Consider the following 25,558-nt stretch of genomic DNA (forward strand, 5'->3'; position numbering starts at 1 on the left):
CATGAGGAAGCATTTCTGAACTGAGACAGTGGCCAAACCTTGGAACAAGCTTCCTAGAGAGGTGGTTGATGCCCCAGGAGAAATGCTGTCGGTGTTTAAGAGGCATTTAGACAGTGCTCTTAATAAGAGGCTTTAACTTTTTTTTGATCAGCCCTGAACTGATCAGGGTGATGGACTAGGTGATCACTGTAGGTTCCTTGCAACTGAACTATTCTGTTCTGTTCTGATTCTTTTCTATTCTATGAGGGGATGAAAGACCGAGGAGCTCCTGTATCTCTTCACGTTCCTGCCTGTATAAGTTAAGGGCAACTGAGGGGGCAGGGAGGCAAGTGGAAAAGAATCTAGATGTCTAAATGAAAACATGGTCTCGCTTATGCCTCCACCCTGCCTGTTTCCTGCTTAGTAAACAGGACCATACGTTGATGCTGCCAGGTATGAGCAGCCACTGGTGCACAAAGCAAATGCTGGATTCTCCTCAAAGAGCTGTGTGGTTTAGGTGTGCAGCTTTGCAGCCTGGGTTTTTCTTTGTTGTTGGGGAAATGGTTCCCCTGAGTCATGTGTGTATGGGGCTCGCAGAGGGCAGAGCACTGCCACAAAGTGACCATAGTACCAGAATGATTTACAGCTGCTCTTGGAGAGCATAGATCACATTTATCTTGTTTTCTGCCTCTTAAGACGTAGTTTGATAACACTGGGCACAGTCAATGACACTGGCAGTAGCAAGCACAGATGGGGTTAGGTGCTGGGTAAAGGCTGGACCTGGACCCAGGACTGAGGAGATGATGAACTGCTTCCATCACTGTGCTGGCACTGCTGAAGCATGCTGGAGCTGCATCAGTCCTGGGTGGACATCAGCAGCTCTGTAGGGCTTCCTGGGGAGGTGAAAATTTCCTTTTCCTAGTGGGTCTTTTTTCTGTTACTGTGTGTTGTATATGGGAGATGGAAAGATAAAGGACTTAGGAATGCATGGGGTAGAGCAAAGGTAAAGATATATAATGGGTGCATTACTAGTATTAAAAAATCCCCCTCCACACCTCCTCAAGGAATTGCTCCTTATGTTGTTATTGAGCTGCTCTCTGGCTGTAGACAAAACCTCTGTGAAATGGAGAGACCGTACTTAATTCACAGTGTTGTTGTGAGCTACAGCTTGAGATCCTTGGATGAAAGGCACTTAATTATCATTATTAGTACAGACATGTTTTACTATTTGAATATCAATAAGTCCTTTGAAGAAGTTATTGAGCCTGCTAGAGTCAAAGTCCTGATTTATATCAGGAATTTTTGTTACTTTTTTTTTTCCCCTGGTGGGCTGTGTTTGTTATCTATTTAGATTACCGTATCAGCAATCCAACAGTAAAATAAAGCAACTTGAAAGAGTGTAATTCAAATCCAGAAAAGAACAAAAATGACAATAATCAGGGTGAAACTCTGGTTGACTCGCCCCTCATCATTAAACCACCCTGTTGTTCTGTGCTGTCGCAGTGTGCACAGTCTGTTTGAGAAGGACACTGTGATACCTTATACATCCTTGCCCACAGAGGCTTGTGAATTTAAGGTCAAGATGAACATGGGTTTATAACCTTAGCTCCCAACTGTTTTACTATATTGGATCCAAATCCACCTTTTGTGTGAAGTTGGATGTCTCTTGTGTTCTTGTTTATAGTATTGTAACAGCTAATCTGCTCACAAAATCCGCTCTTTATTGGAAGAGATGAACAAGTAGGTGGCTTTTGAGATTTATCTACTGTTCTCTCTTTCAAGCTGAGAGACATTAGGCAGTTTAGCTAAAAAGGCATTTGCCGTGTCCCCTTGAATACCCGGAGGGTAGGAGAGGGAAGAAGTTGGGGTGTGAGGAACAGGAGTGAAGTTGTGGGATAGGCCATGGGGAAGGCCTCCTCTTCCTCCTTGATATGTTTCATGGCTATGAGAGCCTCCTTGGTAGCCAGAGTCAATGCATTTAGGGCTATGTTTGTCAGATGTGAGACCTCTAAGATTTTATTTTTTCTCTTATAACAGAATTTTGGGGCAAATCATTAACTGCTAGAATTAATAGTTAATGGTTCGATAATTGGGTGTCTAATGGTCCTCTGTCATCTACATCAGTTGCTTTTTGGGCAGCTCTGTGATTGCTGGTGCATTTTGGAAGCTGCAGTCATCTAGCTTGTTAACGGGGCAGTTTTCCAAACCTGTAGGAGCTGGAGCTCTGAAGCCTCTACAGGCAGAAATGGTGATTTATTTTTTTTTTTCCCAATTATTAGGAATGGTTGTTTTCCATCATTTGTGAAACTCCCCAGCAGCCAAACAGGTCATTGGTTTTACTCTGGGTCATACCTATTTTTATCTATTTTGTCTATTTTTTTGAAAGGCCACTGAGATCAGACACCTCTGTAGGATTATCTCTTTCATAGAGAGGAGTGGTTTTGCCTCTTCTGAGTTCAGATCACCAGCTTTTTTTTCCCTTCTTTTTGGAAGAAGGAAAAAAATCCACCAGACAATCTAAAGGCAATTTTCCACAGAACAGCCTCCAGGGTATCCAGCATATACACAAATACATTAACAAACTAGGTTGAACTTTAGATGTTCATTACTCTTTTTTTGTTTTTTACTTTGGGTGTAATCCTTGTTCTGTTAAATCATGTTAAAATAGCTTTCTAATGTCCTCAAGACTGCTGTACTCTCTGGGCAACGATTTGAGAAGGGTATTGCTGGGGGAATGTGCCAGTATTTGGAGATACAGTGGGAACTGCTGAGTTTTCCTGAAGGACGTTTGGGATACCAGTGTAGAATTGGATAGTTACAGCATTTTGTGACTGATCTTCAATTTGTGCAGGTCCTGGTGAATCTGGAATTAGTTTTGTCTCATTTTCTTGAAGGAGAAAAAAAAAATGTCCCATCTTTTCCCCTGACATAATGACAGGGGGCTTTCTCCCTTCCCCAGGAGCAGTGTGAGTGCTGCAGGGCAGGACAGAAGAGAACAAATAGTTCATCACGTTTTTGTGTGTGTCTGTTTGTAAAGCTATGCAAGTGCTGACATCCACGTTGCTGATAAATAATGTTGAAGAGCAGTTTTAAGACCCCTGAGATCTTCCAAACAAAGTAAGTTGAGATGCAAGAGTTTCAGTTTCCTGCCATGCTCCCAGTCCCCAGAGTCCTTTGTATTACGACTTGGAGACAGTGACAACCTCAGACCCTTTGTCCTGCCCAGCTGTTGTCCTGTGCTCAGTGCTGGGCTTTCCCTTGCTTATCAGCGGGTCTGCAAATTGGATTTCAGTCTTACAGCTCTGATCTGGCCTGACCTACCATTAATTAAGGAGCAGGAATTTCAGCTGGTGTATTTAAAGCTGCTCCCTCCTGCACATTGTGTAGTCACTGGTATGGCAGCAAATTACATCCTCAGCATGAGCCTTGGGTGGTGGGTTGCCACCATAGGTGCCTCAGCTCAGTGTTGGTAGATGCTGAGGCTGATCTTTAGTGCTTAGGTTGTGGATACATTGCCATTTTAGTACCCTGCATTCTCTTCTAGCTTTCTTGCACATCCATTTCTGCTGATGAAAATTCCTGTTTTACTGTAGTAGGAGTTGTGGTGAAGTTGTTACTTCTTCTCATCACTTATGTACAGCTTTTCCATCAATCCCTGAGTCTATTCGATGGGAAGATGAGTTCACTGCCAGTAGAGAAAGTCCCCAAGGAAGCTGTCAGTATCTTCAGGTGGTGCTTCTTCCCACAACACTCAGAGGCCAGTAATTGATCCCGAGTGAATTTGTGGCTTTGTTGTCTTGGTTGTCTGGCTTCTGTTTTGCTTCACTTGGTAACTAAGCAGTGATTCCTGGGATTCTTGATCATGGAAGCCAAAAAGTAGGTATTTGAAATAATGAGACATTGAGACGTCCTTCTAGATAAGGTGGATGGGCTCTTTCTCTCCTTCAGCAGGACTTTCTCCTGTGACAATTCATCCACAAGTCAGAGCTGATCTATCAGCAGCCCTACTCATTTTTCCTGTTTCCATATCAGTTTTCACCCAGGCTTGTGGATCTGTCCTCTTCTTTCCCCTGGGTCCTACTACAGCACTGCCTAACAGGAACAGTGGCGTTCCTTCTCAGAAGACATCTAGTTCTTCTCCAAGACCACAATCTCTTATTTATGCAGCAGCATGAGACCCTCCACCCTCATCTCAATTTGAAGGGGTCATTTGCCACTATTACCAGCTGCTGTCAGGTGCTCTTTGCTTAGCCCAGATGCATTTCCAGCTGCAGAAGGTTTGCTTTGTTGCAGAAGATGCTTTGAGATTGGCTTTGCTTCAGGTAAAACAGCTACTTCAGGAAGCTGTGGTCAGTGTGTTGACCACACCATCTTCTGGCCTTAAATTTTCAGACAGAATCTTCTAAAGGTTAAATCAAATTCCTGCCATGCCTATGAAACAGTACTGTTTGTGGGGTTTTTTTTCTCCTCAAATAACTGACCCCAGCTGCTCCTTGAAACAGCACTTTTGCCATTGTTTGGTGCTGAATCCACTGTGAAGAAGACTGGACTGTGTATTCCCAGGTTACCAATTCTCAGCACTATTACAATCAGACCATAAAAGAAAAATTCAAGAAAGTAAAAGATAAGAGGTCTTTTGGGCAATGTGGGCTAAGAGTCCTGCTCCTTAACATATGTATACATTTAATTCCTTTAATATACTATTCAGTTCCTTTTGTACTTGTTTTGGGTGGAGAAGGCAGTGTGTGATGTGCTCTGCAGATAGGTCGGCATCAGCACACCGTGGTGTGAGCAAGTCCATTACAGAAACAAAGCCTTTCTTTACTTGCATGTGGCACAAGTCTGCTGATATCCCTTTTAATAAAACCCAGCTGGTGGCAAATAGAAATGAAATCAACTGTGACAGCTCAGTACCGATATATACACCCTCTAGTTGGACTTCCCTCTAGTCCAGCTCTCAAGGAACAAGTATCTACATACTTTTAGCACTGTAAGTTGAAAGTCATCAAGTAACTATTAATACAGCAAATGCCCCTGTGACAGTGAGGGGACAGAGGAACTTTCACATAGAAAAATTCCACTTGATTACCAAATAAGGCTAGCTTAGTAAAATTGTTTTCACCTCCATTTAGGTTAATCACAGGAAGATGCTTCTTCAGAGTATGCTGGGAAATTCATTGTGAGCCTAACAACCTCTCTGGAATATTTTCCTTGCAGACTAAATGCAAAGTATTCATTTCTTAATTTTAATATATTTTGTTCCTGGTTCATCTCCTGATACTGCATGTGGAATTCTAAAGAACCTTAACAGTTTTTTAAAATTTATTTAATAACAAAACTTACAACTATTTAAATATAAATCAGATTGTGTTCCTCTAAGTCTACCTTTTTCCTGGAAAGGCTCCTACTGTTGTACACTCAAAAATAAAATTACTTACTGTGGTTTCATGTGCAGACAATGATGCGGGAGATGGAGTGAGCAGTTTGGCCTTTGATTCATTTTTAAGTTTGCAGAGTCACTGACAGACTGTTTTATTCCTGGCTATGCCGGTGCAAAATCAAAGTAGCGTGATGGACTCGAATAACTCTGGCTCCAGCTTATCATTAACTTCAAGGGATTTACTCCACACTTTAATCAGTCACTGAATGTATAATCTGACCCAGGAACAGGCATGAAGTGTAACTCAGTGCCTGATTTGGTACTGAGCCAATGCTGGTGGGAGAAATGCTTCCAAGAGTTTTGATAAAAGTTATTTCTTAAATAATGAACACTCCTACAGAAAGAGGCCTTATCAAATGGGGAATGAGTATGGTCTATCAAACGTTTGCTTTCAGCTTTTTCTGATCCTCTTTAAAGTAAAAAGTCTGGATGATGAAGCGAGGGATGGAGTTTTCCTCTTACGTGCCAGGTTAGAGCATTTGGAGGCGCTGGGTTTTGTGTCACCTCCGTATTTTGCAGGTGGAGAAGGGGATGCTGGAAACACTCCTTGGCTCAGTGAGACTCTTTGAGAAGGAGAGAGAAAATTACTCTTTTATTATAAGGTTTGCCAAATGATCTCTGAGAAAATGTGATATCATTCATATGCATTGCCAAGCTGGAGAGATGCCGCACATCTTGGCAGTCATCTAGAGCTAACATATAATTCCTTTGGGTTGGTATGGGCTTTATCAGAAACAGCTCCATATGCAGTATTTACATAACTGTGGTGGAGTGTGAGAATAAACACAGCTGTGGCATTGCCCTAAATATTTCAATTCAGTGGGGAATTAAGGGAACTTTATCACTGAACTGCAGATAAACAGAAGTCAGTAAGCGGTGGTCAGTTTAGCCAGGGAACAAATCAAAACTACAATGGCTGGACTGCTGGAAATGTTTAAGTGCTTTAGTCTTGCAGTTTACTCAGGTCACTGGTATTTTTTTGCTTTTCAAAAAGTATGGAAATGCCATCAGTCAGCTGCTATACAGAAAGCATCATCCAAATGGTCTGGTGAATCAAAGCAGCGTAGGCTGAAAGGCAGAAAAGGGAAGAGTTTATAGGGACACAGCACTTTCAGCATCTGATTGCTGTCAGAGCCCATGGGTTTCTGGGAAGATTTTAAGTTTCTTTTAGTATCTCCATCCCAGTTGACTGTGGAGACAGGAGTCCTGGGTCTTCAGTGGAAATCTGCAAGCTCGGTTTCCAAAAGTTTTCTAGTGATCAGGCAGTTGAGGATTTAGACTGTCATCCTTAAGGTGTGTGTAAATAAAAGGTGCCCTACCTAGCAGCTTGCACAGGAGTGATGCTTGCAGATGTATTTCTGGGACTGAGCAAGTGCCATGAATAAAAGATGCAGTTTCAGAGCTGTCAAAGCAGCATTTATTCGTGTTTTGAATTAACTTTTGAGAAGTGTAACATGTATAGTCCAGTCATCCTGTTACTCAGCTCAGGGAACAAGGTAGACTTTCTGCAGTTATTAGTGTATCACCAGCAAACTTTGATGGCTGACAAGCATTCCCCAAAACAGCTCCATTTTAAGAGTTTTTTTTCAAGCATGGCTCAGTAGGTGTGTATGCATATGTATACTAGAATATATACTTTGATATCACATTTGAACGTGTAGGTATTAGAATATGCATGGTTTAGAACCCTGAAACAGAATTGTTAACAGCTGTCTAAATGTTCATTGTTGTAAGTATTGTACAAATACTTAAATAGTCACCATCAAGGGAAATACACTTCGATGAAGGCCCAAGTAGCAAAATAGTTGTTTGTATGTTAATCCACATGCTTTAAGGAAGAATTTACAAATTGGAGGTAAGCAGTTGCCATTTGAAAGCTCTTTCAGATCTAGATAATTTATTTTTAAACCAAATCCTGCTACAGTTCTAACTTGTAAAGAAATCACACAAGTTTGCTGCTGCTCCTTTGCAACTGAAAGAGCAGCACATTCTTCTGACTCTTTATAGTCTGTGTTCAGCACTTTGTTTACTGCTTGATGTGCAGTGACTTTGTAGGTGGCAGTTCCCATATAGAAACCACAGGCTTTGTAAAGAGCATTGTTTTGCACCATCCATATGGTGCATTAACATTTTTCAAAACCAGCACAATGCTGGTTCAACAAATGTTCCAGTAATGTTCAAATAATTTTTTTTCTAAAAGAAATATTAAAATGGGAGACAGAGTGCTGAAAATCCTAATTGCTGCTCCTGGCCTTGTCTGGGTTCTTCGCTGTTCTGCTTTTTTTGGTGGTGAAATGGGGATGCTGTCACTGACCTCATTTGTACAATGCTGTAAGATCTCCTGCCAAAAAGTGCTCTGTAGATAATAAGCAACATTTCACTGATTACCACAATGTACTTTGAAAATCCAAGCCTGCATAAGTTTGTTTTCATTGATGGCTGCCTACAAGAACAACCTGAAACTCCATTCGGATGGCAAAGAGAGCAGTGTTTCTGATAGGAAGACAGACCAAGTTGTGATAGCTGTGCATGACTGTAATAATCAGTGAACACAAGTGGCTAAATCATAACCATCAGGGAGATTACTTTTTCTCCCAGTTCAGAAAAAGTGAGAGTGTGATTGGGAGCATGCCTATCTATAAACATAGTTTTCTTATTCACCAGACTGGCATCATCTGACAGGGAATTTTACTTTTGGTACCTGAAGTTGAATGTTTGGTGCATCCTGGAGCAGCTAAATAAGAACCTTTATTTTCAGACAGCGCTGAGCTGCAGCAGCTTTACTGAGGAAACATGCATTGCTGTGCTGGCTTAGCACTTACTGAAAAATCAGCCCGCTTTTTAAGCTATCCAGTGATTTAGGACCCTGAACAGTTCAGCTGCTGAGTTTGGAAAATCATGACCTTTTCTATCTTTAGAACAGTGTCTACATGGAGACCTCCCCTTCCCAAAATGGACAAACATGAAACCAGTGATCCTTGCTCTCTGAGCCCCAGAGAGCTATGCAGATAGTCACCCTCTGTTCTGCATTCTGCTCTGGTTTAACCAATTAATTAAAACCTTTTAATTGTTAGTTAAGCTCCAAATTGCAGGATTTTGTAATTGCATAACAAACATTTGCATTACAGTACTGGTTTGAACCTCAACCTGAATAAATTCCACTGAACTAATTAATTTTCTGCTGCAGAAAGGAGTCATTGTGTGTCCCAGAGATTGGGCAGCCATACTCAGGACAGAAGTATGTGCTTAGGCTCAGATCCCAGGTCGAATTTGTGAGGGTAACATTCGGGGGCAGTCACTGTACCTTTATAATGAAAACGCACAAATGTGATACAGAGTTGAGTGATGGGCAATGACCAGAGCTTGGTTTTATAATTGCCACATAAAGATAAACAAGACTATTACTTTGTGGGTTATTTAACAAATGTTCAAGTAAAAATGGCCCACAAAGGCTATAAAGAGCACACAAAGCCCTACTAATAACTAATAACTTCACTGAGAACAAAGCTGAAATAGCTGCAGCTGCCTGTCAAAGCATTTTTGTTGTTGTTGTTAGCAAAGGTGTTGGCACATGTCCCATAACCACAACGAACAGGATTCATTTTCCTGAAAACTGTGTTTGTTTGTGCATTTCAAGCCACAGTGGTGGGGTGGAAACCCACAGGATGGTCTAGTAGGCATAGTTTTTTTTTGAAAAAAACTCATCTCTTTCCACGGGAGTTTGAAAATCTGCAAAAAATGCCTGCCAGCAGCAGTCATATGGTTGTGGTTAGCACTTTCTTGCTGCCACTGTTAGCAGGATCTAAATGGAGCACTGAGGATGCTGGTAACTCCTGGAGAAGGCCAGTTGCAGTAGCCTCTGGCTAATGCATAGTGGTGTCACTGAAACTACAGTGCAATCCTAAGAGAATGTCTGTGCTTGGGAGGAGGAATGGTTTTCATTTATCTCTGTAGGTGTAAAGTAAACAAAATGAAAAAGTCTGATTGTGCCATGATGGCCAGCTAAAGAAGGTAACCACTTATCCCTGGCTTCTCCCCAGTCATCTTCCATGCGTTTCTGGGTGGCTGCCATGTGAGTGAATGCTGCTCTTGCCTACATATTTGAAACTCCTATTGACATGCTGTGTATGGGGTTGCATCAGCATTGGCAAATCCCCTTCTCAAGGATTTTATCATAATACCACTACAGACCTGGCTTCCGTTAAGATGATACACCTGAAGGTGTATTCAGGTGTTGTAAAGGTAAGTTTTTAGTGCTAGGTCTCAATATTAGTATCGTTCTTCTTAACTCATTGATATCACTAAGTGAGGTAATAAATTTAGCTGCCTAACACTGTATGAACGAATATAATGTTTTTCCCCCCATTTTTCTAGAATTATTGAAGTTCATTCACCTGATGCCAAGCACACCGTGGTGCTCAGGAGTAAGGATTCAGCGACAGCCCAGGCCTGGTTCAATGCCATCCACTCCAGTGTCAATGAGCTCATCCCCAGGGTGATTGCAGAGGTCAGAGACCAGCTGGGTAAAACAGGGATTGCTGGAAGTCGAGAGATTAGGCATCTAGGCTGGCTTGCAGAAAAGGTAATGAAAATATTCTTCTTTTCTTTTCTAAGCTCTCTGTCTCTTGCACTCTGTTCCTGAATTCAGACGTGTCTGGAAGTGGAGAGACTAAATGAGATTCTTGGGTTTGATTTAGCATTCCTTGAAGACCTTTCTTTTCTTAACATGCCAGTTTTTGTGCTTTAAAAAACCCAAACAAATAGAAAACTAGAAGGTCCCCATAGTCTTTGCTTCTGTATGCCAATTAGCAGTGACTTTTCCAGGAGAGCAGAAAGTGTCATGTCAAGTTCAAGTATGGGACATGAATCACAAAAACTGACCAGCCCCAAGCTCACCTGCTGTTAAGAGTCCCATGATGTATGAGTTGTCACCTTCCTGCTCCCAGCTTGGGAAGTACCCACTTCCTTGGTCCATGGTCTACCTCTCTGCTGTGCCTGGCCACAGGAGCTGGGCATGGTCTGAAGCAGGAGGTGGTGTCCCCATTAAGCCTAGGAGCTTGTTCTTTAATTGCAATCCTGCGTTTGAGCTGAGCATTGTAGAAGGCTAAACTTGCAATGGCAGCTTTCACCCATCTTGCAAAGTCTGAGTATCAAAATGTTTTACACCACAGGGGAAACCTGGCGTTCAGTTCAGAAGTAGTTTGGGATCTGTTGGGCTGTGGAATGACCACCCATTGAATGCATCAGTATGAAATGATCTGGTTTTAAATCAGTAGTCTCAGAATTTGTTTTAGGCACTGTACCAACTGATAAGTGTGGATTTACTTCAGTAACAGTGTTAGAATTGTGCCTAGAAATAATTCCCATCCAGCTACTGCCTGGGCAGCTGTTCAGAGCATCTGTGCCTCTCCAACTGGAGTGTGTGGAAAAATGGCCACTATGTACACACTGCCCTTTCAACCCATGCATCCAGGACAGATGTGGAAAACTGACTGCAATTGCCCTGAAAAAAATTATTTTATGTTTTAATTCCGTTTTGGATTTTGTAGATGAAAATATGGGAGCCACAGGCACAGGTGCCATATTTCTATCTAGTGTCCTTTAAGAAGGCGGCACACCATTAATTGTTAGCAAAACACGGGTCAGTCCATGCCACTTGCAGTGACACAAAGATTACAAAACTTTTCAGGCACATTTTGTATGTTTTCCTGTCCTTCCCTCCAGGCTTGCAGAGTAGGGATGACAACACAACTCTGTGGCTTTGTGCTATAAAAAATGTAAAAGTTTGGGGAAATAATTTGGTGTTAAAGCATCAAAGAATTGGTAAGTAAATTTTAACAGTATTAAACTGTACAGCCATGGAATCTTTAATCTTGTTTTCCCTTTTGTATTTCTATAAACTTATGAAAAGCTGAATATAAGAGGCTTTTCCTGTTGCAAAAGCCTCTCCTCTGAAAGGGTAACTGCTTTGTAGCAGGTCACGTAGATCTTGTAAATATAATTTTCACATATCATCTTGAATGGACACATGGCATGCTTCTGGTTTATGAATTTCCTCTTCTTACTGTTAATACACAATATCCCATTCACATGCTTTTTTCTGCTTTTTTTTTTTTGTGGACTGAAATCTTATTTCATGTTACTCATTATAGACCATTTCAAGGTCTTGATGAAATTTAATGGTGAAACTTGGTTTGCCTTTATTAGGGTCATGCTGTGGCTCTGTGTATGTTCCAGTGCATTTACAGTGGCTGTCACCAAAAATTAGCCTTGAGAGATTTGCAGTGACATTGTTACTAAAAATCCAACATGTTTTTCTCACTAAAAACCCTGAAGAGCTGTGCAGTAGTAGTGGAGTGAGGTCAAAAGTTCCCACCCTTCCCTCATGTTGGACACCTGTTGAAAAGTAGAGAAAATTCCTACATACGGTAAAAAGCAATGTGAAACTCCTTTTCTCTTGTTAGTGCTACAACTGGACTGTGGGCTGGAAAGCCTGCATGAAAGAGTGATAACCTGCAGGGTGGGAGAAGAAGGTGCATATCCTGTATATGTGAAAACTCTTTATATACTGTTTCAGAGGAGGTGTTCAAGGCAGCTAGATGATGTGGTGACGACCGATGCTCCTTGTGTGAAACCTGGGTTTGTCAGCAGAGAGGGATTAAATTCTGCAGTGGTTTGTGGGAGCACTCTGTGAATACCAGTGTGGTTGGTTGACCCTGGTGGGACACCAGGTGCCCACCAAAGCCACTCTGCCATTCCCCCTCTTCAGCTGAATAGGAGAGAGAAAATAAAGGGAAGGCTCATGAGTTGAAATAAGGTCAGGGAGAAATCACTCACCGCTTGCCATCATGGTCAAAACAGACTTGACTTGGGGAGAAATTAATTGAATTTATTACCAAACAAGCCAGAAAAGGCTAATGAGAAAATAAACCCAAAACTTGAAAACACACCTTCCCCCTGCCCAGCCCTTCTTCCCAGACTCAACTGTACATGAGATTTTCTCTACCTTTCTCCCCTCCCTGTGGCACTGGGGGATGGGAAGGGGGGTTGTGGTCATTTCATCACACATTGTCTATTCTGCTCCTTCCTCCTCAGGGGCAGGACTCCTCACACTCCTCCCCTGCTCCAGCATGGGGTCACAAAATCACAGAACATGCTGAGTTGGAAGGAACTCACAAGGATCATAGAGTCCAGCTCTTGGCCCTGCACAGGACCATCCCTGAGAGTCACACCATGTGCCTGAAAGTATCATCCAGGCACTTCTAGAACTCTGTCAGGCTTGGTGCTGTGACCACTTCCCTGGGGAGCCTGTTCCAGTGCCCAACCACCCTCTGGGTAAAGAACCTTTTTCTAATATCCAGCCTAAACTTACCTTGACACAACTTCAGGCCACTCCCTCAGGTTGTGTCACTGGTCACCACAGAGAAGAGATCAGTGCCTGCTTCTCCTCTTCCCCTCATGAGGAAGTTGTAACTGCAATGAGGTCTCCTCTCAGCCTCCTCTTCTCCAGACTGAACAGACCAAGTGACCTCAGCTGCTCCTCCCTCCCCAAGGAGAGAGTTCCTCATGATCTTCTCCAACATGAGTCCTTCCCATGGGCTGCAGTTCTTCACAAACTGCTCCAGTGTGGATCCTTCATGGGGTCTCAAGTCCTGCCAGGAAACCTGCCTCAGGGTGGGCTCCTCTCTCCATGAGGCCAGTGGTCCTGCCACGAGCCTGCTCCAGCATGGGCTTCCCACAGGGTCAAAAAAGCATCTTAGACTGCAACTTTTAAGACAGTTATTATGGCATCATATTATGTTACTGACATAGCATATCCTTACAGTGAATTCTCAGCAAAATGGAACGACTGTAAGTGAGATGAATTCCTCTGCTTGTTTGGGGAATGCAAAATGTAATCCATAGATATTTCACTGTAATTTGCTGTGATTACTCTCTGCTTTCATTAAGCTATTTCCTGGTTTGACATTTTTTATATGACTCTGCTCTAAACTTAGCTTTAAACTTCAACCTTCATGATACTACAAAAATAGATTCATTAGGGGAGCCTCCCTCAGTGGGTAACATTAAAATAAATAGTAGGTTATCTAAGGTACTAAGTAATTGAATGCTAACAGGATTATACCACCTTAACTGAACTTCCCTGTGAAGGCAGCCCTAAATTTGTGGTCTTCAGCCTGAAACATCCATCTTGCAGATCCACTTTCAGGTCCCTGGCTGTGCCCTGGGGTGGGCAGCGAGGATCCGTCTGCAGGTAAAGCGAAGAGCTCTGCATGACTTTAAGAAAGCAAATGCTCACTGTGGCCTTCTTATAGATAAGGAGAAAAACAACCAGAAGCAATCATTAGAGATGCCATAGTCCCTCTTTTTATTAAGGAAACAACCTTGTCCTGACCTTGACCTTATGAGGAGGGTTTCTAAAGCTGACCAAGGATTAGGGAGTTGTATTAGTCACCACCGTCCTCAAACTTCTCTTCTAACTAATAGAAATATCAAGTAATGGTTTGTAATGAAGTGTGTGCACTCCTCATCACCCTGTATTTTCTGTATTTGTCTTTTCATTTCAGCAAGACCTGTGCAATTAACAGTTGTGCAAAGCATGAGGGAACAGTTACATGTGGGTTTTAATATTTCCAGGCTCTTTTTTTACTGCTCTCTATAAAGATACATTTAGCACCTAAATTTAAAAAAAGCAAGTTAGTAATGTCATCAAGATTGAGGAATTTTTCCATGTGTATGTTAATTGTTCCTCTTCTTTCCAGAAATGCTTTCAACCCTTGTAGAAATGTCTTCTCCAGCTTTCTTTCCCCCTTTTTTAAATACTTCTGTACATCTTATGACTTAGAGAGGAGCTGAAGCAGGAATTGCTGCTTTTCCCCTTATGCTTATCCACCTTCGACTGAGTTCCTTCACAAGGAACGAATTCTGAGGAGAGCTAAAACACTGAGGAAATTGTAGTTTATTTTATCACTCTCTAACATCTGCTCCAATAGACCAAGATATCATTGGCAAAAGCCTTATCTAAAATTTTGCCTCTTTAATGCAAACACAAAAAGGTGTTCTGGCAAAGGGGGTTTTGCAAAGGTAGCTTTTGCCAATTCAGCAGTCAGCCACACAAGCAAAAGCATTACTGGCTTCAGGGGCAGCTGAAGCTGTAGCCAGGCACCAGCTTCAAGCTGGGTCAGTTAAAAAAAACCCAACAAACTAAATGAAACACTGAGCTGTGCATCTCTCCCTGTCCTCTCTGAGCCAGTGACACTTTAAATGTAGGTTTGGAAGAAGGAGAAAGTGCTTCTGCAGAGACTCTTTTCTTCTCTGGAGGTCAAATGTCTTACAAGCAGTGGACTTTTAAAAATGATCTCAAAGCTCATTTGAGAACCTTAAAAATAGGAAATGCTGCAAGTTGTCTTCCAGAATGTTAATTTTTGAAGCTACAGAAAAAAGGCTCTTATGGGCTTTTCTCTTTAGATTTTAACCCCAGCACTTGGTTCCTGTTCATGTTGTTCTGCCTGGGCAGGGCAAACGTGTTGCTGCTCTCTCAAATCTGATGTGGGTTTTAGAGGTAAGAAAAGACCTGATATTGGAGGGGAAATAAGCGAAGCAGCACGGTGAATTGGAGTTGTTTTTCAGCTCCTGACACTATCTCCAAAATGAAAAGTGTGCTAATGTATTACAGGCTGTTCAGTCTCCTCAAACCTTAGATAACCATATCGTTGTGTTAGCACTGAAGCGTGAGGCACATCACAGCAGAGTGATCTTCTTCAGTATGGAGCTGTATGTTGCAGTATTATATTTATCTTCCTGCTCTCACTCTAACTCAGAGGAGTTAGTGATAACAGAAATATTGTGAGACGTGCAAGCTGTCCAAACAAGATTTAGGCAAATGACATGGAAGTGTATTGAGGTTGTTTTTTTTCCCCAGTGTGAAGTGAAAATTTTTCTGTTTTACCATTTTCTTTGGAAGCATGTTCACTGGTTAGCAAAATAAGTAGACAGCAACAGAGCTGCATTGTTATTCTCATCACAGACAAAAGACTTTTCAAAGAAGTGGAGAAGATCTTCAGTTTTAAAGTTTTATATAATTTCCAAATTGTAAAAGTGAGTTTAAAATGTCTTTGCATGAGAAAACCACCAACCCACCACATAGTTAAAATATTTTGCCATTATGTAACATTATGAATCTGACTTTATCTGATTTTATTTATTTATATCTGACTTCAGCCACCTTCTCTTGAAGCAGAGCATCTGCTAGGCAGCATTTTAAAAAGCATGGCACAGCCATGTCTGTGGTTGTAGCTGGTTCCCCTTAGCACTCTCAGCTCTTCCATCAGTCTACCAGCAGTGCTGGTAGAAAACTCCTTACTTTCAGAGGGACACCACTAGCTTTCTGCAGATTTTATGACAAAGGCAGATCCCAGTGCAAGACAAGTCGTGAGAACCTGTGGCCCGGAGGAGGGGATCGGGAAACTGCTGCTTCATTAGGCAGCGTGTAACTCTTCCTGGGGGGTGGCTGCCTCGTCAGGCTGCGCAGTCTGAAACAGCAGCATTTTTGGGAATAAAATCCAAGTTATGCTAATCCCCAGGTCTTTTTTCTGGGCCTGGAAAATACCTGTGCATGTTTAGGCTGAGATTGCAGCAGGCTCTGGGTTGTACTGTTCTTAACCCAGTACAAATCAATGTATAATTTAACCAGATAAATAGCCTACTAGAAACATGGGTATATGGTCAAAAACTTATTACTGAAGTGACTAACTTATTTGCAAGTAAATTACACATTCCTGTAATGTGGTCTTCTTTGAAATGTCTAGTCTCTACAGGGATTTTTTCCCCTCTTTTCTATAAATCCCTGTTTTCTTTACTAATGATCTGGGCAGGTTTGGAAGTATTACCCACCTATAATGCTCAGGAAGAAGAGCAAGGCAATCTGACCCTGGCCTCCTGTTTTCAGTAGTTAGAGAAGGATGCAATTTCTCATATTGATAATATATATCTGGCCATAATCTTAAAATTAATCTGACCTTTTGGAAATTATACCTACCTCAAATTGGAAAATTGTGTCCTAAATTAGAAATCGCACCTTTAAGTAGCAGCTAATGACTTGCTGTGGAGCACCCAAGTCCAAGTGAAGAATCCTGCTTTTTTCCCATGTCACTTAACCTTGCAGCCTTTCATACCGGAACTTATTTGTTTGTTTTGTAAAACACCAGAACAGAGCTCTTAATTACATTAACAGTCTCATTATCTGGGATAACGATCAGCCTGTTCTTAGGAAAGACGTAAACCTGAAATAGCATGAAGACTAATTTCCTCTTCCAGCTTCAGCGAGGTTCCTCCACAGGCCACTTTTATCAGCAGTGACATCGTTCTTTTCTTGGCTTTAGGTGCCTTCAGTAAATGGCTACATTAAAGAAAGCTCAGGCTGAAAACAGCCTTTTCATTCACTGTACTGTTTTAAAGGCTTTGCCAGTCTTTATCCATAATACACATGCTATTTTTTCCCATGCCAGTGACTGACAAGCTAAATCATAAAATTAAGTCAGATGGACGTGCTGCAAGGGGACTGGAAAGAAGAATAAGTAAATAATGAAGAATTATAGGAAAATGATGGTAAATGCATGAAAGACGTAAACTCGAAAGTCTGTATTTCTGCAGTACAGTTGGCTGTTACAGTGAAGGAAAACCCCTCTATTAGATAATTATGGAGCACAGTTAAATAGCAAGTGAGCACTCCTGTGCCTGTGGTAGCCTTCAGGCACGAGATTATTCTTGCAAAACTGAGCTGCAGTTTAAACTGGGCCCTGTCCTCTTGCCCTTCCCATGAGGGCTGCATTAGTTCTGGTTGTATCCCAGCAGAGGTAAACATACCCTTCCCATACTCCCTCTGCCTCAGTTTTAATCTAACCATCCTTATGGCTGACTTAACTTTTTCCATAAAATATAGTGTATTGCTATCGCTATTCCTATGAACCCCAGGAATGATAAGAAAGTTCCTTTTTATAGTGATCCCGCCCTGAAGCTTTATTTAACTTCTCCCTTCCTGCATCAGGAGGAATTCTGAGCCCAGAGATGTGGCTCCTGCTCTGGCACATGTGCCTGTGCGGGCAGGGGGACATGAACTACATGTGGGACCCATGGTGGCCTGTGGCTATGCTGTGAGAGGGACCTCTGCAGATGTCTGGTCAGCAAACCCAGGGCAGGGTTTGAGAGGGGAAATGATAGACTGTAACTTGGATGGAGGAGAGGATGCCAAAAGGAAATGGGGAGTTCAGTGCCTCCTTGGGGTGTGGGAGCTGTTTGTCTCGCTTTCTCCAGCATGGTAAGGTGGTGGGACCACGTCCCAGTGTGGTCCAGAACACATCCTGATGTGGTCCTGAGCACTGGTTGTTTTAACAGTGTGGCTGCCATGACATGAATACTTAGCTCTTTCTTCTGGATAACCCAAACTGGAACTGCTGTTTGGCTGGACTGGATTTTGCTGGACAAGGTGCTTTCTAGATTTTGGTAGATGAGGAATTTTGTTCCTAGATCTTGTTAAGTTTTCAGGATGTTGGGCCTCTATCTTTTGCTTTGGCAACTGCAATTGAATTTATCCAAAAGGGTCCATCTGCCCTCGCTCACATGTTGGGTCAGCTCACCTTTTGGGGCTTCACAGGTTTGAAAGTCTGTGTTTGAACATATTTGCAGTAAAGTTCAGTTGGAAAAAAAGCAGCAAAGGTATAGGTATGATGTGAAGGAAGGCTTTGATCCCCTTCCTTCAGAGCCAGGAAAAGGCTTCCTTTTTTCTCTCAGCCTCTGACAGAAAACATTGCAAGAAAGACAGTGAAGAAATTTGAGACAGTGATGCTTCTTTGTTTTCAAATGTGATTTAAATGCAACATGATCCCCTTAAAAAAACACTTGTTGCATAAGGAAGCAGAGACCTCTACTGAACCCAAATCCAGCCCTGCTGTCAGTGGGGAGCAGAGGGTGCCCTTCCCAGTTATTTTAAACGCTTAAGTACCAAAACAAATGATCTGCTTCTGCCTCAGTGTGTTTCTGCCTCCTCTCACTGATGCAAGTAAGGTGTCACCGTGGTAGGGCAGAAAAGGGGAGCATCTGTTCTTGCCCAGCTGTGGGATGCAGGGTGGGAGAAGGCAGACCAGCATGAAGTTGAGGAAGGTGTGGAGCTCATCCTGGGCGTTTGGAGACGCTGTGGAGTGGTTGTCCAGGGTGAGGAGGCTTCTATAAAGGCTTTGGGGCAAACTCAGCTGAAACAATGAGCAAGGCAGACACAGTCTGAGCAAGAGGAAAGCCCTGAGCCTCGACCCCACTGACTGCACTGACCCGAACAGCCCTATGGCCACCCTTCAGCCCCTACATCCCACTTCACTTGTATGTAACATGCAGACTTACTCTTACATTCCCAGGGCTGATCTACCCTGAGTACATATCAGTGTGATGTGAGGGGTGCTGGGAAACAGTTTTGCAAGAGCTGTGCCCTTGCACTCTGTCTATTTGCTCATTTGTCTGCATTTCTGTGATTACAGGCTGCATGTAAGAAGCTTGAAAGGAAAGGGATTGTCTGTCTTAGAAAATCCTAGATTTTTCCAAACATTACGTTCCCATCAAGCTGCATTTTCTCTGTTCAAAGTTACCTTGTTCTCATTTGCTGGTTTTGTCTCCTGAAGTTAAAAATCACGTTCAGGGGAATGGAGGGGCCCATTAGGGTGTGTTGACCTTCAGGCTTTGCCCAGTATGAATTTCTCTCACCCCAGTCATCATTTTGTTTTTTTTCTAGCACAACAATACTCCCATTTCAGCTTTTTGATTAATGGCATGAATAAATAGATCAGAAAGCAGCAGAACAGGCCATAAAAAAGCCTCTTCTCTCTGCCCTGCAGCCATTCTTTCCCCAGGTCCCTAAGCTATTCCCTAGGGAAAACTTCTGGCAAAAATAGAGCTATTCTTAGTAAAAATATTTAGAGGGAAACATTTGGGTTTTTTCCCTATCTTTTTGTATAGTATTGCCCCATCCTGCTCACCCACTCAGCTTGCAATCAGAGGTGTACTGTCTCTACCCACAAGTGCTTTTAGGACAGATGAGCTGATTAATGTTCGAGGGGTGTTGCAGAAGAGCAGAGTGTCACTGCTGGTTCAAGCAGAAGCGGCATATGTCTTGTATGCTGTTTTGCTGAACAACTTTTAACAGAGAAAAATAAACAGATTTTCTAAATATATCTTGAGGAGAAGTAATGTTCTCTGTTGGAAAGAGGGATTGACCTTTGGAAGAATAAGAGAGCTAAAAAAAGTAGTGAAGAAGGAAAAGTTATATGCGTTATGATTTTCAACCTGGCAAGACATTCACTCAATGCAATCTCTACAAATCCAGTTCAATTTTAATACTCAACTTCTGTTTATGTAATAAGTTCCTAAGGCTATTAATACCAGCCTTTTACCTTATTATCAAATCCTGTAAAAATAAAATTATACCCATAATACCATGACAGCCCTTACAAAAATGTGCCATTAGACAATTGTATTGCAACACAGCAACTCTGTAGACTGCAGGGAGGTATTTCTCTTGCAGTCTAATTGTTGTATCAATAGCATTTTCAACACCCTTGGTTACTGGGGAAGAAAGAACATGCTGATACCATATGTAAAATAGCATATTTTGAAGTTCTGATTTCAGGGCCTGACTGTGGCAGAAGTGCTTGAGTTATGAGTAAAATCCTTGCAATTACTGTAGTTTAAACAAATCCACAATTGAAAAGGTTTCATGTATCATTCCTCTCCTCTCTCCCACTCTTAAACTAATGATTGTTTTATTTTAGTTATTTTAAGATGGGAAATGCTTTGACAATGGAGTTTTAACTAAAAGAAATAATAGTGCTGATTAAAAAAAAAAATCCATTTATTTCCTTCTCTGAGATTCTTCAGTTCTGAAGATTTATTTCTGCCTGCAGAATTATTCCCTCTGCTTAAATGGACAGTAATTGATAGTGCACATCACAATAATTAGTCTAATGAGTCTCCTAAACCCCAAACCCCACAGCTACCTCTAAGCTCCACATTGTCTTTACTGTAACGTAAATAAAAGCTTTAGGAAAGGACTGAAAAAAACACTGATAGTGAAGGAGCCTCCTTACCTTCTCCAAGGGATTTCCTCTACTCATTTTTAATGAGACCTGTATTAGTTGTCATTTGTACCTTCCCTGATGAATAGTTTGGAAGAAAAGCTTTCTCTGTTCACAGTGAAATTTGTGCCAAGTTGCTGACCTTTGCTTTTGGTGAGACCTCATTTGAGTCTTAGTCCCAAGCCCAAACATATTGTTGGATCAATCATGTTGATTTTTGGCTCAGATAGCAATGCACGGCTAATTGGTTGTACTGTGTACACATTAACCTCAGACCCGGCAGAGCTTGTGCCAGGCACAGAGCAAAACTGTGCTGGGGCTGCAGGAAAGACTTACAGTGCTGGCATCTTAATAGAAGGAGGCAATTAAAAACAGTAGAACAGTATCCCAAGTTCATTGCTTGTGGGATGTAGGATTTAATCAAAGCTGGAAAAACAAACTGCCTTCTCTCTGTTTGGAAAAAAACCACCCTCAACACCATAAAGGTGCTTTATGAACTGTGAAATAGAGAGGAAAGCCTGAATGTTTAAATAGTAAAACAATGATTCTACTACCTAAAGGGAATCTACTTCAAGGAACAACCTTTGAATGACATTAGATTTAACCTTGTCAGAGCTTACGATCTATTGACTATCATGGCATTGCAAGGAATTTGGGAACATTGGTATTTTTTTATTTTATTAGTGATACCTTATTTAGCAATAGTTTAGAAAAATTCTCCTTTCTTTGCAAGTAAAATTGCTAAGACCAATTGTTGAATTACCACAAACAGCCAGCATCACTGTTTCTGATAATTTCAAAAAGTAACATTTCTCTTGAAGGACCAGATTTTGACCTCATTTTACAATTGTAAATCGAGAGAGAGACAGAAATTATCCTCATGGAGAGATAGACCATAGACCGAACGTCCACAATATCCTTCTTCTGACTGTTTTCCTCACTTAAAGGATTAGGAAAGGAAAGAAGAGTTGGTCAGTTACTACATAAGAAAACAACATTTTCAATTTCAGGGTAAACCCTAAACAACCAGTTGCAGGGGACAGAGAAATAGAGACAGAATAAATTTGATTTCTACAGATCACACACAATTTTGTGTCCTCCTCTTTGTGCAATGAAAACTGATCAATAAGGCTGAAAGACCATTACTACTTCAGATAGAAAATCCAGTGAAATCAAGTGGAAAAAACCCCAAAGTACAGAGAGATGCAGTCTTTGGTGTTCACATTAGACTTTGGATGAAAGATAGGAAACAGATGAAAGGGACAGGGTGAGAAGGGGGATCAGTGGGTATGAGTATGCAAAACAGAATCTTCTAGAAGAACAAAGTTCTTCAGAGGTATGAGAAACTGCCCCATCCTTACATTGTTCCTGGTAGAGCTCCCTAAACATGAAAGATTTCTGTGATCTGAAGAGGGTGGACGTGAAAAGTGGTGAAGCAGCCTCACACTCACATGAGGCATTGAGGATGACACATGACTTCTCTGAGAGACATACAAGGGGATTAAAGAAATTAGATACTGTCATGTCATACCTGACCTCTTGGAAGAACCTGTTGGAATTATACTGTTTTTTCCAACACTAGCATGGCACACAGAAGTCATGACATTTTAACAGCTGTGTGGTACACCATCCTTGGTAATAGCCACTCAATAGGATCCATAGAAGGCTCTGCGGTTGATTTTAGAGCTGTGCTTGCTGAAAGGGCCCATGAAATCAATTTTTTTTTTTTGGTCTAATAGTGTCATGAAGTATTTTTCTCTATTTGGATTCCCAGAGTTTCAGGTGCTCTTACAGTAACAGTAGCCCTTCTGGAAGGAAGCACCTGGGTTTTAATCGCTAACGACACATCACAGTGAAGATTCCCAAAACTGTGTGAACGCATCGTGTTATTGTTGGAGTTTCTTTTGTGTATACATTTCTACTGAGCAAATGTTGCTGTGCAAACATTCATTTGTTGATCTTGTGCTGAAAATAGTTTCAGACATTGGCCAGAGTAGCTGCCGATATGTAGTGTGGCTATAGCTGCTTTTTTGTACTTCATGCTGGAAATGCCAGTGATGTTTATGGAAATGGCTCTAAAAGGTTCACTTTGAGTAGAAGCCTGCTATGGGAATAAAAGCATACCTATTGGTTTGTAAAATAAAAAGCTTGTACATTATTATGAAGTGTTTTATGGTGTTGTGTCTGACTTCTTTCACCCTGGGAGATTTAGCACTGGTCTCTTCAGGTTGGGGAATACATTAAAACTTCATGTTTGAACACACACATGTATTCATTCCACTTAAAAAATGCTTATTATTGATATGTTCTTTGGATCTCTGAATCACAGGATTAAAGACTACATTAACATTCTCCCACGTAAAATTTCAAAACAGAGGTTTAAATCTGCTTTCCCAAAACTGTAGGCACGTGTTTACAAGGCAAAGGCAACTGGAAGAAGTGGAAGAAGCTGGAAGTGTTGCAAAGAGAAGTGTGGAGAGGGGTTGCATAGCTGCATGGGGTAGCGTGAGAACCTTTTATGTGATGTTTTTGTCTGGATGCCCCCTGTTTTTGTGGGTTTGGGGAAAGCTGTCTATTGAGGATAAGCTGACTTACTGTTGGATTCTTTGTTGTTGCAAGAGTTTGAAACAAGAAAGAGAGCATCACTGATTCCAGGGGTGAATGCTGTGGTTAATAATATAATATTAATAATTACATTAGTATAAGAATACCTAGGGAATAGCCAAACATGGAATGCCATGGTGTGAGATTGCAGCATAAATAGTATCAATAGAAGCAGACTCTGCTCCAAACTATAAACATCTGAGTAGGCAAGGAGAGGAAAGAGGAGACATGGAACCACATATCAGACGATGTGTCTCTGCTGTGATTTTTGTTCTTGTGGGACATAAGCCAAGTGGATGAATGCAGAAAGATGAGTTAGAGCCTGGGAGAAAGGAAGTGTGGGACAGTACTTTTCATAACTCTGTAAGATTAATTCTTCACAGCTGCAAGGAGATCTCAAAGAGAGGAACTTTAGCTTCTCTGTCTTCTTGCCCTTCAGATTAGATAAAGGGGGCTGTCAGCACTCATCAAAGGTCGTGTACCTCATCAGTTTCCATTAGCCTGGACACATCAAGTAAAACGTCATTTTCTAAACCCTTCAAATAACTTAAAACAGCTGCTTGGGTATTTGCAAACACAAGCAGAAGGAATGGGTTGTGTGTACGGGATCACATCCAAGTGAGTGAACAGTTCTGAAAAACAGTGACAAGGAGTCAAACACTAACTGATAGTGGTTACACACCTGTAGCCCTGTGTGGACCTGAAAAGGGGTTCACAGTTTTGGGAACAATAGCATTACAAGCTGCTCTGCTAAGAAATGCAATGTAAGAATACCAGTCTCAGAAGTAACACAGATCTCAGGCTGCTTTTCTACCAGGGAAGCAAATAACAACCATGTTGCCTTGTGTCAGCCCCAGAGGTTATCAGCGTAGTGCCCAGAATTCAGCAGCAGTGAGGGTTATGTGCATGAGCAGATAGCAGCAAATGAAGTTTGCTCCAGATCTCTTCTTTCTTTTCTCCTTCTCTCACTCCTCTGCCCCATCACTTGTCTGCCCCTTCCTCTGATGTTAGCTGGGTTATGCGAGCATCCCTGCTGTCTGAGGGATGTGCTTTTGAATAAATGGTGCTTTTGAAGGGATGCTAGTTGTATGCATGAAAATGTGGTAATAGCTAGCCTGATTTCCATCTGGCATAATTTAGGAGTAAATCTATTGACGTCAGTAGAATTGAAAGGATATAAATATAATTGAAGTCAGATCCTATATTTTTAAGGTTAAGCCTAAAAAATGCTGTAACTTCCTTTCCCCCCCTCCACCTTCCTTTCTTTTCTCTTTCAAGATCTGCCACAAATTTAAATTTCTTAATTGGGATTTCATCTATTTCTGCCCAGTTCAATCAAGGATCTGTCAGTAGGGAATTTTAGGAGATGCAGAGGTGAAGCCTTGCTGACCCCCTACCTATCTTTAGAAAACCTTGCTGGCTGCTGGTTCTGAACAACCGTGGCAGCAGTTGTTCTTTCTTGCCTTGGTCAGTTGTGTCAAGCCATGTATCTGTAGCTATGTTTAGTTCAGAGCACAAACATGAGGCAGGAATGGAAGCTTTTTGGCAAGCAAAGAACATGATTTTCAACCTATTCACACAGAATGGTGTTAATTAATAGATTGTTTTCTGACAAATAGTTAATTGTGCCTGACTGTTTTCCATATGGCTAAGGAAATAAAAAAGCCAATGAGGACATATTATTTAAAAATCTAGAAATTTTGGTATGAAACTACTGGTATGATATCCAGTGCAATCCCATTTGCTATACTTCTAAAATGGGTTATGTGAATATTAGCATATGACCACATAATGAAATACAGTTTCTAATTTTCTTTTTGCAGTGTTACTCAACTGAACTACTTAAATTTTTTTATACAAGTATATATAAGATGTTTAGCCAGTACAAACTACAAAAGAGATCTCAATGAAAAGATAAATATTTATCTCTACCTTAGGAATAAAACTGAGAGAAATAATTTGTAAAATTTCCCAGAGACTTCAGGGCAAGTACAGTTCTAACACCAAGGGTGGAATTAGGTGCAGTCACTTGGTAATATTCACACATATTTGTCTTCTTGGAGTTTCCACTTTCTTGTAGGTAATAGCAGCTCTGTGATGTTCGTGTTATCCTCAACCAGTTCATCCTGTAAATGCCTGGCACTTGCTGGCTGGGGTGATTTATTAGCCCACAGAAGGAAAGAAACTTCCATTGATCAAATCAGTTGGTTCGTGAGATTGTATGTCTCTTGTGCCAAAAATACTTTCCCTTTGGATATGTGATATGTTTATTAAGAGATCTAAAAGTCTATTTACTGTTACCAGGAAGTTCTTAATTTTATTAAATTAGGTATTGCAGGAGTAGTTCTTAAATCTGAAATCTTAGTTTCCCATCCTACAGGTACATAACCTGTAGCATGCAATCTGGTTATACTAAGTT

At 41.4% G+C, this 25,558-nt stretch overlaps 1 protein-coding gene across 1 annotated transcript in view; it reads left to right on the forward strand.

Annotated features, from left to right (window-relative positions):
- The window catches only part of SNTB1 (syntrophin beta 1), a 59,002-nt gene that overhangs the window by 7,493 nt on the left and 25,951 nt on the right, over positions 1-25,558 (forward strand). Inside the window, exon 4 of the mRNA XM_018074470.1 lies at positions 9,794-10,001. Within this exon, the coding sequence (XP_017929959.1) occupies positions 9,794-10,001 (208 nt within the window). The remainder of the gene's footprint in view (positions 1-9,793; positions 10,002-25,558) is intronic.

This window comes from Manacus vitellinus, unplaced genomic scaffold (assembly GCF_001715985.3).
Source record: "Manacus vitellinus isolate BGI_N305 unplaced genomic scaffold, ASM171598v3 scaffold_1_pilon, whole genome shotgun sequence".
Classification (NCBI taxonomy): domain Eukaryota; kingdom Metazoa; phylum Chordata; class Aves; order Passeriformes; family Pipridae; genus Manacus; species Manacus vitellinus.